The sequence below is a fragment of the Pezoporus flaviventris genome, unplaced genomic scaffold (assembly GCF_033815535.1).
Source record: "Pezoporus flaviventris isolate CSIRO_AGI_PZ_B2104156 unplaced genomic scaffold, CSIRO_AGI_Pfla_v1 ptg000036l, whole genome shotgun sequence".
NCBI classification, from domain to species: Eukaryota; Metazoa; Chordata; class Aves; order Psittaciformes; family Psittacidae; genus Pezoporus; species Pezoporus flaviventris.
Window position 1 is genome coordinate 25,116,156 of NW_026892584.1, and position 13,611 is coordinate 25,129,766.

At 52.9% G+C, this 13,611-nt stretch overlaps 1 protein-coding gene and 1 long non-coding RNA gene across 4 annotated transcripts in view; one reads left to right on the top strand and one right to left on the bottom strand.

Moving 5' to 3' along the window:
* Window positions 1-13,611, top strand: part of LOC133274399 (uncharacterized) — a 733,952-nt gene that overhangs the window by 384,788 nt on the left and 335,553 nt on the right. The gene's annotated exons all lie outside the window — the stretch shown is intronic.
* Window positions 1,837-10,487, bottom strand: FOXA1 (forkhead box A1). Of its 3 annotated transcripts, none has more exons than XM_061463540.1 (3): window positions 10,162-10,487; window positions 6,321-7,545; window positions 1,837-1,921 (listed from the first exon to the last, which is right to left on the bottom strand). In XM_061463540.1, the coding sequence occupies exons 1-3, from the start codon at window positions 10,231-10,233 to the stop codon at window positions 1,887-1,889; spliced, it is 1,332 nt and encodes a 443-aa protein (XP_061319524.1). In that variant the 5' UTR covers window positions 10,234-10,487; the 3' UTR covers window positions 1,837-1,886. The 3 variants fall into 3 exon arrangements, with proteins under 3 accessions (XP_061319524.1, XP_061319522.1, XP_061319523.1); XM_061463538.1 differs by lacking the exon at window positions 1,837-1,921 and adding an exon at window positions 4,953-5,825; XM_061463539.1 differs by lacking the exon at window positions 1,837-1,921 and having other exon boundaries at window positions 4,953-7,545.

Consider the following 13,611-nt stretch of genomic DNA (forward strand, 5'->3'; position numbering starts at 1 on the left):
ACTGAGAGTCACTATGGAGAGATCCCGGGTTGCAGAATGAGGCCCACCTCCTAGTTACCAACATGTTTACATTTTCCGCCGGTCATAACCGGAGGAAATGTGTGTTAGCAACCCGCCGGGCAGGCTCGCGGAAGAGAAGGAATAAAGGGGGAAATAAATTTAAACTGCTGCGCAGTAGATTGCAAATCTAGGTGATTCATTAGGGAGCACTTAGAGGTATCGGGCACAAAGGCGGTGTTTGCCGTAGAAATGGTTGCTGCTCCCTGGGTGGGCGGCTCTGCCCTGGTGCCCGGGATGGCTGGGAGCAGGTGAGAGTCCGCTGCGGGCCCCTCGCGGCCCAGGAGCGCGTCTGCCCCGCTGTACCCCGCTAGCGTGGCATAGGATGGAATTACGTGGGTCCCACTCTCAGCGGCGTGAGGTAGCTTCCAGAGTCCTCCCGAAGCGGGTGCAGCCCTTTGGGGGGCCCACGGCACTTCCATCTGACTGCTCAGGGCCAGGAGGTGCTTTGTCCGTGAAAGGGATGCCCTCGCCCCAGCCGATGGGGATGGCTTTTCCCCCGGACGAAGGCGGACTCGGCACCCTTTCACTGCCAAGTGGTGTGCGAACGGGCCCCACTTCGGAAGCAAAAATGCGGTCAGCCGAAACACGTCCACCCCGGGACTCCCGCCCCCCCGCTATTTCCTCCTGGGACTCAGTGAAGGAGACGGAAGGGGGTCGCAAACCCAAAGCTGGGCTGGACCACCGGTGGGCAACGCCGCCCGCTGGGGAAGGTTCAGGCTACGGGGCCCTGTGGGGAGGGCAGCGGCACCCGCACTTCGCTCCCGTGTCGCCTCAGCGGGGGCACCTCTGGGAAGCTACCACGGCAGTGGGGTCACGGCGGTGCCCAGCTCCAGCTCGAGTCCCGCCTGCGGGCTGTAATAATAATAATAATAATAATAATAATAATAATAATAATAATAATAATAATAATAATAGTGATGTCCATTATGCCGGTAGCTCCTCATTGGAATAACGAGCAGGTGTACGAACGTTTAATGGGAAAAAATATAAAACAGTAGTAGCAAAATAACGACAAGTTTCCCGTAAAATAACCCGCCTCGGCAAAGCCCATTCGAGCAATGTTCCCGCAGCAGAGGCGCCATTCCGGGAAATGATCGTTTCACTGAATTCACCTAAATGTAAGTGTTTTGGGGTGGGGGCAAGAGAGGATACTGCAATTTTTTTCCCCTCATAAGGGCAAATGGATTCTGCAATGAGGCTACATATATATTTTAAATCCTAATGACTGGAGACAAAGGTGAGCACTGGCAGTTTGATCTGTTCAAAGTTCAAAGATCTGAAGTCTCAATGAGTTTCTGTTTGAGGTGAAGGGGGGAAACACAAACACCATGGCACATCTTGGGCCAAAAAGTTGCACGATTTGGGAGTGAAATACGAGGTTATTTACACTAATCTATCCTTAACTGCTACTTTGTCACAATGGGCAGAATAATTAGCAGAAAATAACCAGAGGGAACAAAGGCAGGTTTTCTTCTTATCGCCTCACGTTTTCCACCCTTCTCTTCCATCAATTATTTTCTCCTGCTGCAAAAGACCTTTCGACACTTCAAACAACAGAATCTAATAGTACAATCTATTTTCTTTTAGTTATTACTCTGCCTTTGCTAGTGTAGCTGAGAAGCCTCGCATTGCATTGAGAGAAAAAAAATCACCCATTTTGCAGCACGGCCCTTGACATTTAAATGATCAAACTAATTGTATTTTTATTTTAGCTATTAACCATTCTTCTATATTTCCTAACTCAATATTGCAGCGTGGGAGTTTTGCGAGGACTTACGTGTACGTTCCGTGCCCCGGTCGCTCTCTGTGGTGTCATTTTCGCCTGGTCATTGTGTGTTGTGTATATTTCCACTTGTCTCCCCTGGAAACAAGTACATACTAATTATATATATGTTAATATATACAATATATGCGTCTATATAACTCCCGAGAGAACTTTCTATCCCATATTTGTATGACAGCATTTGCTTCTTCACGAATCAAAATTATCGCGAAAATGCACACACACAAAAAAATACGTTTATTTAGTTTGTTCTTAATTTTTTTTTCAGTGTGATGACTCACATACACTCACACATATATGTCTAGATCCCGTTTTATCATAACAGAAAAGAGATAACACAGGGCGCGTTGTTATCGCAATCAAGCATTTTATCTACAACATCGCTGTAAAATTAAAACCATGTCGATTGCTCTTATAAGGGCTAGTTGGCATTACAGCAAGGGAATTCATTAATTTCGGTTTTACGCTGACGGACCAGTAACCACTCAAATATTCAATACCTACTCAACATCTGAAAACAATTTTTGAAGATGTGCCAATGGCTGAAGTGTTTTCTCGCGCCGCTTTTTTAAGATTTACTTGTATTTTATTAACAAGACTACGTTTCAGAGGCAACAACTGACCGGGCAGTATTTTTTCTCATCTTTCAGTCCCGAACATTTAAAATTAATTTCTTCCAATAAATGTACATCCTCCTATTGTTTGCCGATGTAGACGTCAGTTTTGCCCATTCGCACTTGGGAAGCAACCCAGAAGGTATTATTTGTGATTTTATTTCTGCCCCCTTATTTGAGCAGCCGAAGTTGGTTTTCTTCCACCGACTTTTCCCTTCTCCGCAGGGAAAGAGCTGCTGGCAGGTGCTCCGAGGAGGTGCCATGGGCTAGGGCCCCATCCTGACCCCCTTGCCAAGGGAAGCAGGGCAGCCGCTCCCCGAGGCAGACGGGAGCCAGCCGTGCCAGGGAAGGACCGGACCGGCCGTGGCTGCTCGGCCCCGGCGGCAGGGCTGCCCCTGCCCAGCCCCGCGGTGTCGCGCCCCTGCCCGCCACGTCCCCCACAGCCCCCTGCTCCTCCGGCGCGCCCTGCAAGAGCGCCAGGCACCCCCCATCCCCCCCGCTCCAGGCCGGGACCTCCTCACCTCACAGACTCCGTGTAAACCTTTACAGAACTCCCCCGCCACCCTGAATTACTCCCCGCGTGTATTTAATGAGCCGTTTTCTCTCCCTCGCACGTGGCCAGTGGGAGATAATTGCCGTGAAGAAAAAAGCGAAGTTCTCCTATAAATTGCGGTGAGGGCCGGATCCTGCAGGCTAGCGACCCCCAGTTTTCCCTGTGTCGCGGTCGCGGGGCTGATACCATCTGTGACATGGGCAAAACCCCTCACCCTCCAGCTCCTTCCCTCCTGACACAGGGTGAGCTGTCCGGCTGAAGGAGATGCTCGTAAGCTCCTCTCTACACACTGAGGGAGGTGGTGCACCCTCTTCCTAGGGAACTTACTTTTAGTTTATTTTTGCACTGTATCTGGGGTCTTTTTGAGTACAGGATTAAAACAGCAGCAGCAGAGCAGCTAGGAGCGGGACAGAAAACCGAGATTCTTCTTCCCTGTTGATTTCCAAGTTGTAAACTGATGACAGAAAGCTGCCCTCCCTGAGCTGGGGATCCGGGTTTTTAACATGAGCCGCATCCTTATGTCAGTGGATCATTGCCCATCGCAGACACCATTTGCCTGTGGGAAGGAATATAATCTCAATGGCGAGTGGCGAAAAGGGACACGCTGCATCCGTTAGAGGCTCCAGTCCTTATCTCTGAGAGGTTTGGAGCCGCTTCGGTCAGCTTAGAGCTTTTTATTACCCACGCCCCGAATATTTCCATTACGCACTGTCTGTGTTCCTCAGCTGTTGTGAGAAACCTGCTGCCTCATCGCTGTCCGTCGATTGATATTTTCTGTGTACAATCTCAAGGTATTAAATCAATGTCTCCACTCTGCAGTGGGCATATTCTCTACAGACTAGTCCATGGGAGACAAGTGAAGTCTTGCTGAATATGGGCTTCTCTCTATCTCGAGGCTCACGAAGCTCCTTTTGGCGGAAGACAGACTTTAAATAGGACCCACTGCACGGGCTTGGGGCCGAGCAACCCCGAGCTGCGGGGAATCTCTTGGTGCTTGCCGGCTCAGGAAACACAGAGGGCGAAGGGGCGCACAGCTGGGTCATGGGATGCCCGCCAAACCGGGCGTCCCGGGCACAAAACCCCTCGCACTCCCGCTGCGGGGACCGCAGTAAATCTCCGCCCGCCCGAGCGCACCCGCGTAGCGCAGCCCTGGAGCCAGCTCCGCTTGGGAGGGAGAGGGTGGCCACAGCTAGTCCCCCAGGGCCGGGCTGCCAGGGGAGCACTCCGGTGGGCTTTTCATCGAGTAGTAGTGCTGGAGGAATTTGGTGAGATTTTTTGGGACGCTCGCTTGGCTTTTCTGTTCTAAATCGACCCCTTTATTTAGATTGTCGCCGCCGTACCTAACTCGTCAGGGGGCAATTATGTGATAATTACGAGAATTGCATAGTTCTTTTATCTGGCGGCCGTGCATGTAGGGGGCTCAACACAGCGAAATCTGTTCACGTGTAAATTTCCCTCCGCTGGCGATGCTGTCTGCCGCGGCCAGCACTGCCGGTGTTATCACCGGGCTCGATCCGAGCCAGGGCTACAGAGAGGGAGCTGGGCCGGGAGCTTGGCCCGGCCCTTCCCGGGGTGAGGTGGAGCCGCGATAGAGATGCTCCATCCGGGGTCGCCTCGTCCGGCGGAGAAACGCCGGGTCTTGCTGTCGCCGCCCCTGCCGCTAAGCACCCAGGAGATGACACCGCCTCGGGTGGCTTTGTCCCTCCCTCCCTCAACCTACTCCGGCACAGTGAATTAAAAAAAAAGAAGACCTCCCCCTGTCCCGTCCACACCCGCAGAGGCCGGTGGCATCGCAAAGCCCGCAAACCCTCCCTGAGGGAGCGTCTCCTTTCTCCGCGCCGCGCAGACCACTCGTTGTCACATCCATGCGCTTGTTTTCCAGGCACATGGCTCCGTCCGCCGTAACCCGTCTCAGAAATTTTGAAAGAAAATAGCAGAAGTCTTTCATTGTTAACATTTGATTTATTTAAAGTCCTTAACTGCAAATGATCAAAAAACATACTTCACACATTAAATTCTGTTATCGTTTAAAATCAAAATATTTTTTCAATTACAATCACATTTATAAAATTAACAAAATTTCTTAAATTCACGTGTAATTCTTTTTTTTTTTAAATGTAATTTAAAGCAATTTCCAGCTGTAAAGAAAGAAAAAAATATAAACCATGCAATAAATTAAGAACATTGAAACAGTGAACAGGAATAATAATAAAACCCGTCTGGCTATGCTAACACCGTGTAAAACTGGGGAAAGTGCATTAACACTGGATGAAACAAGCTAACGATGGCGATAATTAAACGGCCACAAAAAAATAAAAAATAAGTTAGAAAAGGGGAGAGAGACAGAGCTCTCCTCTCTTCCTTATGTCGGTGTAATAGTCAAAAGTTTCCTGGGGAAAAGGGAAAATAACCTTGTTATGGACAAACAGTTCTAGCTGGTACACAATGAAGACACTTAACTTAAATAAGCATGTCATCCACATGTTGATGAGAGTTCCTGATGAACGAGAATCTTCAGTAACAGAAGGGGGGGGGGGGAATCCAACTGGCTGTGTGACCTCTTTTAACTTTATGTTACACCCCAAGACAGGTAACAGGAAAAGAATAAGGGTCGCATCCTGCACTCCAAAGCTCCAGTTGGTCCCCTCGGGAGTGCAGGATCCAGCCCGCAGCATCTGGGTGTATGCGGGTTGTAGTAGCCGAAGGTTTATTTTGCAAGTATCAAAAGGATGATCTTAGAAAGTAAATAGTCCTCTTGTTGCTTAGAGATTCTCTTAGTGTTTTGCTACTTCACAGCAGTATTGTCCTTCAAAGCCTTTTTAATTAAAAAAAAAAAGTTTTAAATGTCTACTCGCTTCTTCATCTCCGTATTGTTAAAGTATTGCCACATACCTGTAAACTTACATGAGATTATAGAGCACAGAAGTGGGGAGAAAAGTGGGCGGAAAGCACAAACAAGTAGTTTACAAGCTCAACAATTTTTTCTTCTTTTTAATAACACCCTGTAAAGGCTGGGGGGGCCTCCGGGGAGAGGGGCTGGGCGGCAGGCGGGGGGGGAGTATGTACAAGCAGGACGCAGCCGGCTCCGCAGGAGGTCGTGGAGGATCGTAACAACACACTACGCGTTGCGAGAGAATTGAAAAGTAACAGTCCTTCGCACGCAGAGTGCGGGAACATCTCAGTTTGGCGCAGGGAGAGGAAAAGAGGGGAGAGAAGCCAAGAAGAAGAGGGGTGAGGGAGAAGAAGGACTCGCCCCGGCGGCGGGTGATGCAGAGCTAGGAGGTGTTTAACACGGGTCTGGAATACACACCTTGGTAGTAGGAAGGCTCTAGGGCCGACGGCTCAATGCTGCTCCGGCCCGCCATGGAAGCGCTGCCAAGGGGCAGCCCGCTTGGGATGCTGGCACCGTAGGAGGAATATTGCAGCGCCTGCTCGTAGGCTTTGAAGTCCAGCTTGTGTTGCTGTTCCGAGGAGGACATGAGGTTGTTGATGGAAAAGGGGTGGTTGAAGGAATAGTGAGGATCGCCCTTGAGGTGGAGCTGGGGTTCGTGGGCTAAGGAGTGAGGGGGGTGCGGGACGGAGGCCAAGGCGGGGACGGAGCTGATGGTGGAGGTGGCCGAGGCCGAAGTCTTTAGTTCCGTGCTCGATCCGCTGTGGTCCATAGACTGGGGACTGGTGGACGGGTTGGAGCCAGAGAGGGAGGTGGCGGTGTCCAGCTGTGCGGGTTTATTATGGCCTCTGTGCAGTGGGGAGCTGGAGCTGGAACTGGAGGCCCCGGCCTGATCTTTCCTGCCTTCCTGAGGAGCTTTGCTGTTCGCCGGCTTCTCGCACTTGAAGCGTTTTTGCCGGCGGAGATAGCAGCCGTTTTCAAACATATTGCCGGAGTCGGGATGCAGGGTCCAGTAAGAGCCCTTGCCGGGCTTGTCGGGGGAGCGGGCCACCTTTACAAAGCAGTCGTTGAAAGAGAGCGAGTGGCGGATGCTGTTTTGCCAGCGCTGCTGGTTCTGCCGGTAGTAGGGGAAAAGGTCCATGATCCATTGGTAGATCTCGCTCAGAGTCAGCATCTTGCTGGGCGCCTGCTGAATGGCCATGGTGATGAGGGAAATGTAGGAGTAGGGCGGCTTGGCGTGGGGGTAGCTCCGTTTGAAGGTCTTGGCGTCCCGCGTCCTGCTGAGGTTGGACTGGGTGTAGGCCATGGGGCTCATGCAGGGGTTCATGCCGCCGTAGGGGCTTAGCCCGTTCATGGGAGCCGGCTGGGCAGACATGGCATTGATGCCGCCGGGGCTCAGGGCAGTGCCCATGGCGGCCACTCCGGCCGGCATGCCGTTCACCGGCCCCGCCGAGCCCGCCTGTATGCCGGCCACAGCGCCAGGGCTCAGCCCGGCCCCCAGTCCCGTGTTGGCGTAGGACATGTTGAAGGAACTGGAGGTCATGTTGCCACTCGTCGTCATGGTGTTCATTGTCATATAGGTGTTCATGGTGTTCATGGAGCCCAGCCCCGAGTTCATGTTGCTCACGGGCACCGAGGAATAGGCCTAGGGCAGCGAGACGGAGAGAGCGGGTTAGGGAGGCAAAGAGGGGGCAAGAAAGACCCCGGCGGGCCCGGACCCTCCCGCGCTGCCCGCCCTGGCCAGCAAGCCGTGTACATGTCCTGCCACGGGACGCCTTCCACTCCCCCACCACCCGGGAGAGAGCTTCCCAGAAGCCGCACGGAAAGGCCGCTGGCGCGATGAAAAGGGCTAATTCATATTTATATGTGTTTATAAATAGACACAGTGCAGAGGTGCTCGGTACCGACGCACTTCCCTTTAAGCGGCGTGCCGCGGCTTGAGCCGGGATCACCGAGGCGCACGGACAGACGACCTCCCCAGGGCAGCTCCGCTCCGCACCCCTTCATGGCCGGGCTTCGGGTTCTGTCTGCCCCGGGAGGAGGTTTACTCCCGGACTGTTCCAGCTGTTTTGCCGACTTTGTGTTCCTTCTTGCCGATTAAATATTTAAATTCATCAGATTATTGAAATTTCTGGGCGTACACTGCCTGCGCAAAGGAGAAGCTCAACTGCCTCCACTTCGTTAGGATAATCTCATGCATCTCTTCTCCCACGCTGCACTGATTTAGATTTCTATTCTTACACAAGATGTGACAATATCTTGCCAGAAAGAAAAGAAACCACAAACAAACAAAAACCCAAACCCACACAAACCAACCAAAAAAACCCAAACAAAACAATCAAAACAACAACAATAACAACAACAACAAAAAAGCCTTCAAAAACCCAACAGCAACAGCTCAAGTCCATGCATTTTTATCTGTGGAAAGGTTTCCCCTAGTCCGGTTTTTCTGTTAAGTCAGTCTTTAAAGTCAAGTTAAAAAAAGAAAAAAAGAAAAAAAATCAAACCAGCAACCAACACCAAAACACCACAAACACCAAAAACTCTCCCAAAGTACGAAAAGCCTGAACATTCCCTGCCTGAAATTTCCTACGATTGCCCGATATGCAAAAATTGTAGCAGCCTGCCACCTAACACAAGTCTTGAAAAAAGCAAAACCGGAAAGCCTGAAATTGTGCTTTCCAGTATGTCATCTGATTTAATAGAAAGGAGAAAGATGTTCCCAGTTTACCTCTAACAAAGGCAATACGGCTCACAAAAGGATGTTTAAGCGACTATTAAATGTACAAAATTCATTACTGTTCACTACAAATGCCATGAGCTTATAAATGCGCTTTCAATTTAGAGGATCACATTAGTTATTTGGGATGGTAGAACACGGATGGGTTTCCCACCTTGCATCCATGCAGTGATTCAAATTAAATATCAGAAAAGATTGAGGAAAAAACAGCAAAAGTGAAGGTAGCTTAACTTTATGTTTGTGGACAATGAGCATGGCGAGGATAAATGAGTCTGGAAACGGCACACAATTAGGATGACCCTTATTTGCCCTTAGCCGACTTTCCTCTATTAAATAAGATGCCGGCAGGATGACACGTATCATCTGCCTGTGCCCGCGTGGCCCCACGGGCGCTAGGTGCCAGCTCCAGGGTGCAGGGCCGAGGCGTGAGGACTGTAGAGCCGTGTGTCCGGGTGTGCTGATGCAATGCCCGGGTGCGCACACCTAGGTGCTTGTCTCGCCACCACACTTCCTTAAAACGGCTCCTTCCCGGGCAGGAATCCGGGGGGCTGCTGGCACCACTGTTAGGTGCTGCCTTCTCCTAGCGACTCTCCTCCTGCAGAGCGGCAGCGGCATGGTGCCAACGCCAGGCCCCACAGGGCAGAGGCGCGCCGCGGGGAGGACTCCGGCCGCTTCCGTGGCCCTCTCCTCTGCCGTAGTTGTTGGCGCTCCGGCCGGTTCTCCCCCTTCTCTTGCACCGCGTTGTCGGAGAGCCGCTGGGGATGGATAGGGAGGTGGGAAGCGCCTCCCGGGGTGCTGCGGACCGGGCCAAGCCTGGTCCGGGGCAGTGGGTTCGGGTCCGGGCCCCTCTCCCGGTCTGGCTCCCGGGTCCGCTCTCGGCAGCGCCGCCAGCCGGCCCCCGGCAGCAGCGCTCGCCGCGGACAGCCCGTTTTTCAAAGTACGAACAAACGGCTGTTTCACCATTTCTCCCTTCTTTCGCCCGACTTTAACAGGTGAGGCCCCTGGCGACGGCGACAGAGATTCCTGTGGCCCCACCGCCGGGCGCGGGAAAGGCGCTGCCCGGTCCCAGGACGTGCTTGCGACCGGGTCCCTCGCCCCACCCCCCCTGCCCGCCGTTGCCATCTGCAGGGAAGGAGCCGGGGGCCGGGAGCGCGGCAAGTCCCCTGCCCCGAGCCAAGAGTTTACGGGGCGCTTTTGTGAGCGCCGCAAGAGGAGATTACGCCTTTCAGATGAGATCAAGAGCTGCCCCCGGCCCCCCAGCGGGGACGCAGACACCCCGGGTCTCCCTCAAACGCTTCCCGGGGCTCTCAGAAGCCGTGTTTTCCTTGGGGAAGTCTGCCCAGCTTCAGCGCCGGAGGGAGGGGGAGGCACGTTTGCGCTGGCAGAATCTGGAGCGCTAACCGACTCCTCCGATTGTTGCCCCAGCCCCCCCCCCCCCCAGCCCCCCAACCCTCCCCCAGGCCTCCTACTCCCCCCCTTGCAGAGAGGTAGCAGCGTAGCCAGACCCTGGGATTTACTCACCTCCTGAGTGTCGGCGTAGTAGCTGTTCCAGTCGCCGGTTTCATGCCCCTCCATTTTCACAGTCCCTAACATTATGGAGCCAACCTGCCCGGTGTAACCATCCAGCCCTCTTGCAAGCGAGTGACGGGCAGCAGGAGAAAAGCCCGAAACCCCCACCTAGCAGGAAGCCCGCTCTCAGGAGGGGCGGGAGGGGTGCTGAATTTTCCTTTATAATCAGCCAAAAAGGAGGCAGCGAGCGGTGTGGGGCGAGACAGTTGAGAAAGTGAGGAAGTGCCGGCTGGGATGTGAGTGGAGTTGAGCTGATGTGGATCTTACGTCGCAGAAGTACCCACCTCCTCCTCCTCTCCCCATTTGTCCGTCGCACAAAGGCGTTCGCACCTACAAAGCCGAAGATGCACCTGCAAACAAGGCAGTTCCCCTCGCCTGCAACTCCCCCCGGGGCGGCACTTTATTTGCAAAGCGGCGTAATTGGTTTAAGCTTGTGGGGAAAGAAGGAGAGACAGAGGTGGGAGAAGGGGAGAGTAGGAAAAGGGGTGTGTGGGGGGGGACGACGACGACACACCCTCCCTTCCAGATGGACAGGACAAATGCTAGGAGGGATCGGTGGAAATGAAATGAGGTAGATAAGGGAAGGGCAGCCCCCTCTGAAGAGAATGCAAAAGGCCGTGCAGCCTTAAACCCCCGAGACTAGGGGCAATATTTACTGAAGTCCAGTAGATGCTCCTTTAACTCGATGGCCGGGACGTGCTCCAAAGTTCTGAGTCCTGCAGTCCACAGGCTACTCCCCGCTCCCGCCCCTCATTTCAAAGCTGAGTACCACTCAGGTACCTCCGCACCAACCCCGCTACTGCCACGGCGCCCCCTGCCCACAGCACCCCCAGGGACCGGACCGGACTCTCAGGGCTGAGATCAGAAGGGGCTCGGCTCTGCGCTCCCCGAAGCCCTCCGACCTTCGCCATAGGCTAAACCTAGCCCCTCAAGAGGGGTTGCCATCCTGCGTAGAGCGATGGTGATTTTTCTTTTCTGGTGCCTTACGTTTAGAAACCATGTGAGTCACCGCTCTGAGACATAACACTACAGGCACCCGATAAATGCGGACAGAGGCTTGAATGCGGATCCGCCGATATTAACCTCCGCTTGGCAAACATCAGGTGAGTCACTGGAACCATTTTATATCTTTACTGTGGAAAGCCTCCAGCCCAAAGGGCTTCCTTTGAAAGCCCTCTCTGGTGCCAGGCACCCAGGAGCAGTAATAAGTAGCGGATATCTCATTACCAACTTCTTGCTCATTAACACGATTTCTCCCAGAGAATAGAGCATAAGGAATCTACAAAGGCTGGTAAAAGGTAAAGAGGGGCAACACCGATAAGCCAAATTGACATTGAACAATGCTCTTTATTATTATGGAGGGAACATCTCAGTCTTTGCAGACAAACGTTTATTTCCTGTTTCTGCCCTGTCCGGCTAGTCGAGGTCATGTCAAGACCACAGCCTTTTCTTGGCTTCTCTGCCCTATCCTTTATGGGTTTGTTCCTACCTAGCAACTAGAATTTCTATCACCTGATCGTAAAAGATATATATAAAGGCAGAACCAAAATATCCACCCATACACCACCCAAACAAACAAAATTCACCCAAACCCAAATAACTTTCCGGGCAATGGGAATCTGAAAGGGAATTAAAGTTTATTGGGATTTTGAAAAAAGGCTTTCGTATCATACCACACAAACCAAAATACACATCTGGGGCTGAACTCCTGCGTGGCCGTAGCATGTTTGTCGTTCAGTATGATCACAGTTGCTTCCACAGAGATTTTCCCTCGAGGGGTCTGCGAAAACGCCACTTTCACAATTTTATAATTTCTTACACAGAAATCCAGGATTCAAATGCCGAGATAGAACATATCTCCGCCTTGACAAATATGTTTTAACTTGTCCTCTAAATGCGTTTTCTGTTACCCCTTTCTTTGTTCTTTCCCTCCTCGTCCTTTTTCCTTTAAATCTGGCTACAGAATAAAGTCAAATCCTAGAAACAAACAAAACTCTGGAATCAGCAGACGAAAAGAAGGGGTGAAAATGTGTCTTGAAGGAAATAAAACAGATAAAAGCACTTTCTCAAACGGTCAAACTACACCCGTGGAAATTGGAACAAAACCCAGCGGAAAATCCAATAAATATTAAAATTGCGGTATTCATGCACGCATCATCCCTCTTTTCCTAATGGGAGCGGTCTGCACATCTGAAAATATAGACCCTTGGGCTGCGGCTTGTTCATTTCAGTGCTCAGGTCTGTGGGGTCCAGCCCCCCCCCCCCCCCCCAGCAGTACAGCCACACGCGACGAGGCTGTGAGGGATGCGGTCGCCGCAGCGACCCCGCTGGCGGCAACTCCTCCCTGAGTGACCGACCCCGGGGAGGTGCTGCCCAGCTTCCCAGAGCCCACCCCGTGTGAGTAGCACACCCCAGGGGACGCCGGGCATTCCTCTCAGGGCTCCCTCTGTACCCGGGAAGAAAACGCAGGCACGAAGCCGGCCGCGCTGCTCTGGTTCTGTTGCTAACCGTGGAGGTGTTTCCCCGGGAGGAGCAGACGTGGTGCCCGGTAAAGCCTCTCTTTGCGCCGGCCGCCCCCCCGGGACGCCCCGGCTGGGGTGCCAGCCGGGCCGGGTGGAGAGTGGAGGGAGTCCGGGATTGTGCAAAGACGCAGCGCCTCCTGTTGTCCAGTTGAGGTCCCGGGCTCAGCTCCTTCTGCCTGAGGGTGCTGCCGTAGGTGAGGGCCCAGGCGGGATCCTGGTTGTCATCACCTCAGAAAGCCGTTCGCCTCGGTGAGCAAACCAGCCAGGCTAAGGCAGAGCCAGCCGCTGCTGGGAGTTCCTTTCAGACCCGGCTGCTGTGTCGCAGTCCCAGAAGAGAAAAGCCTTCCTTGTGTGAAGAGGTGAAGAGGGGTCATGGCGGCTCTGCCCGCGGCCACGGAAAAAGGAGGGTATTTCGGTGTTCACCCTTGCCCTGCACTTGATCCTCTGTGAAACCCTATGTGGAATCCTCTGAGAGTCCAGCCCGATTTGTCCGTGCCCTTTGCAGCAGGCTCTGTGGGAGGGAAGGGCTTTGCTGGAATGGAGGACAAGTAACAGCAGCAAGGAGCACTCCAGATGCGCTTATGAGCTTTCTAGACTTCGCGCTGGCAGCCTTGGCCCAATTTACACAGAGCCTTTCCCCAACTCTGGTTACTGTGGCGCCAGTTTCTGATTAAGCTGTACACTGTGGGGTTTTTAAATTTTTATTCCTTTTTCTCAGGGGTTGCTGTCTGTGCAGTCTGGAGAACAGCACAGGCCGAGGTGAGCGGTGGTTTTGCTTCTAAGCGGGACCAGGGTCTCAGTACCCGGCTCCATCGGTGAGCACTGCCAAGGGCGGAAACACAGCAACTGACCCGAGAAAGGAAAGCACTCTCATGTGTGT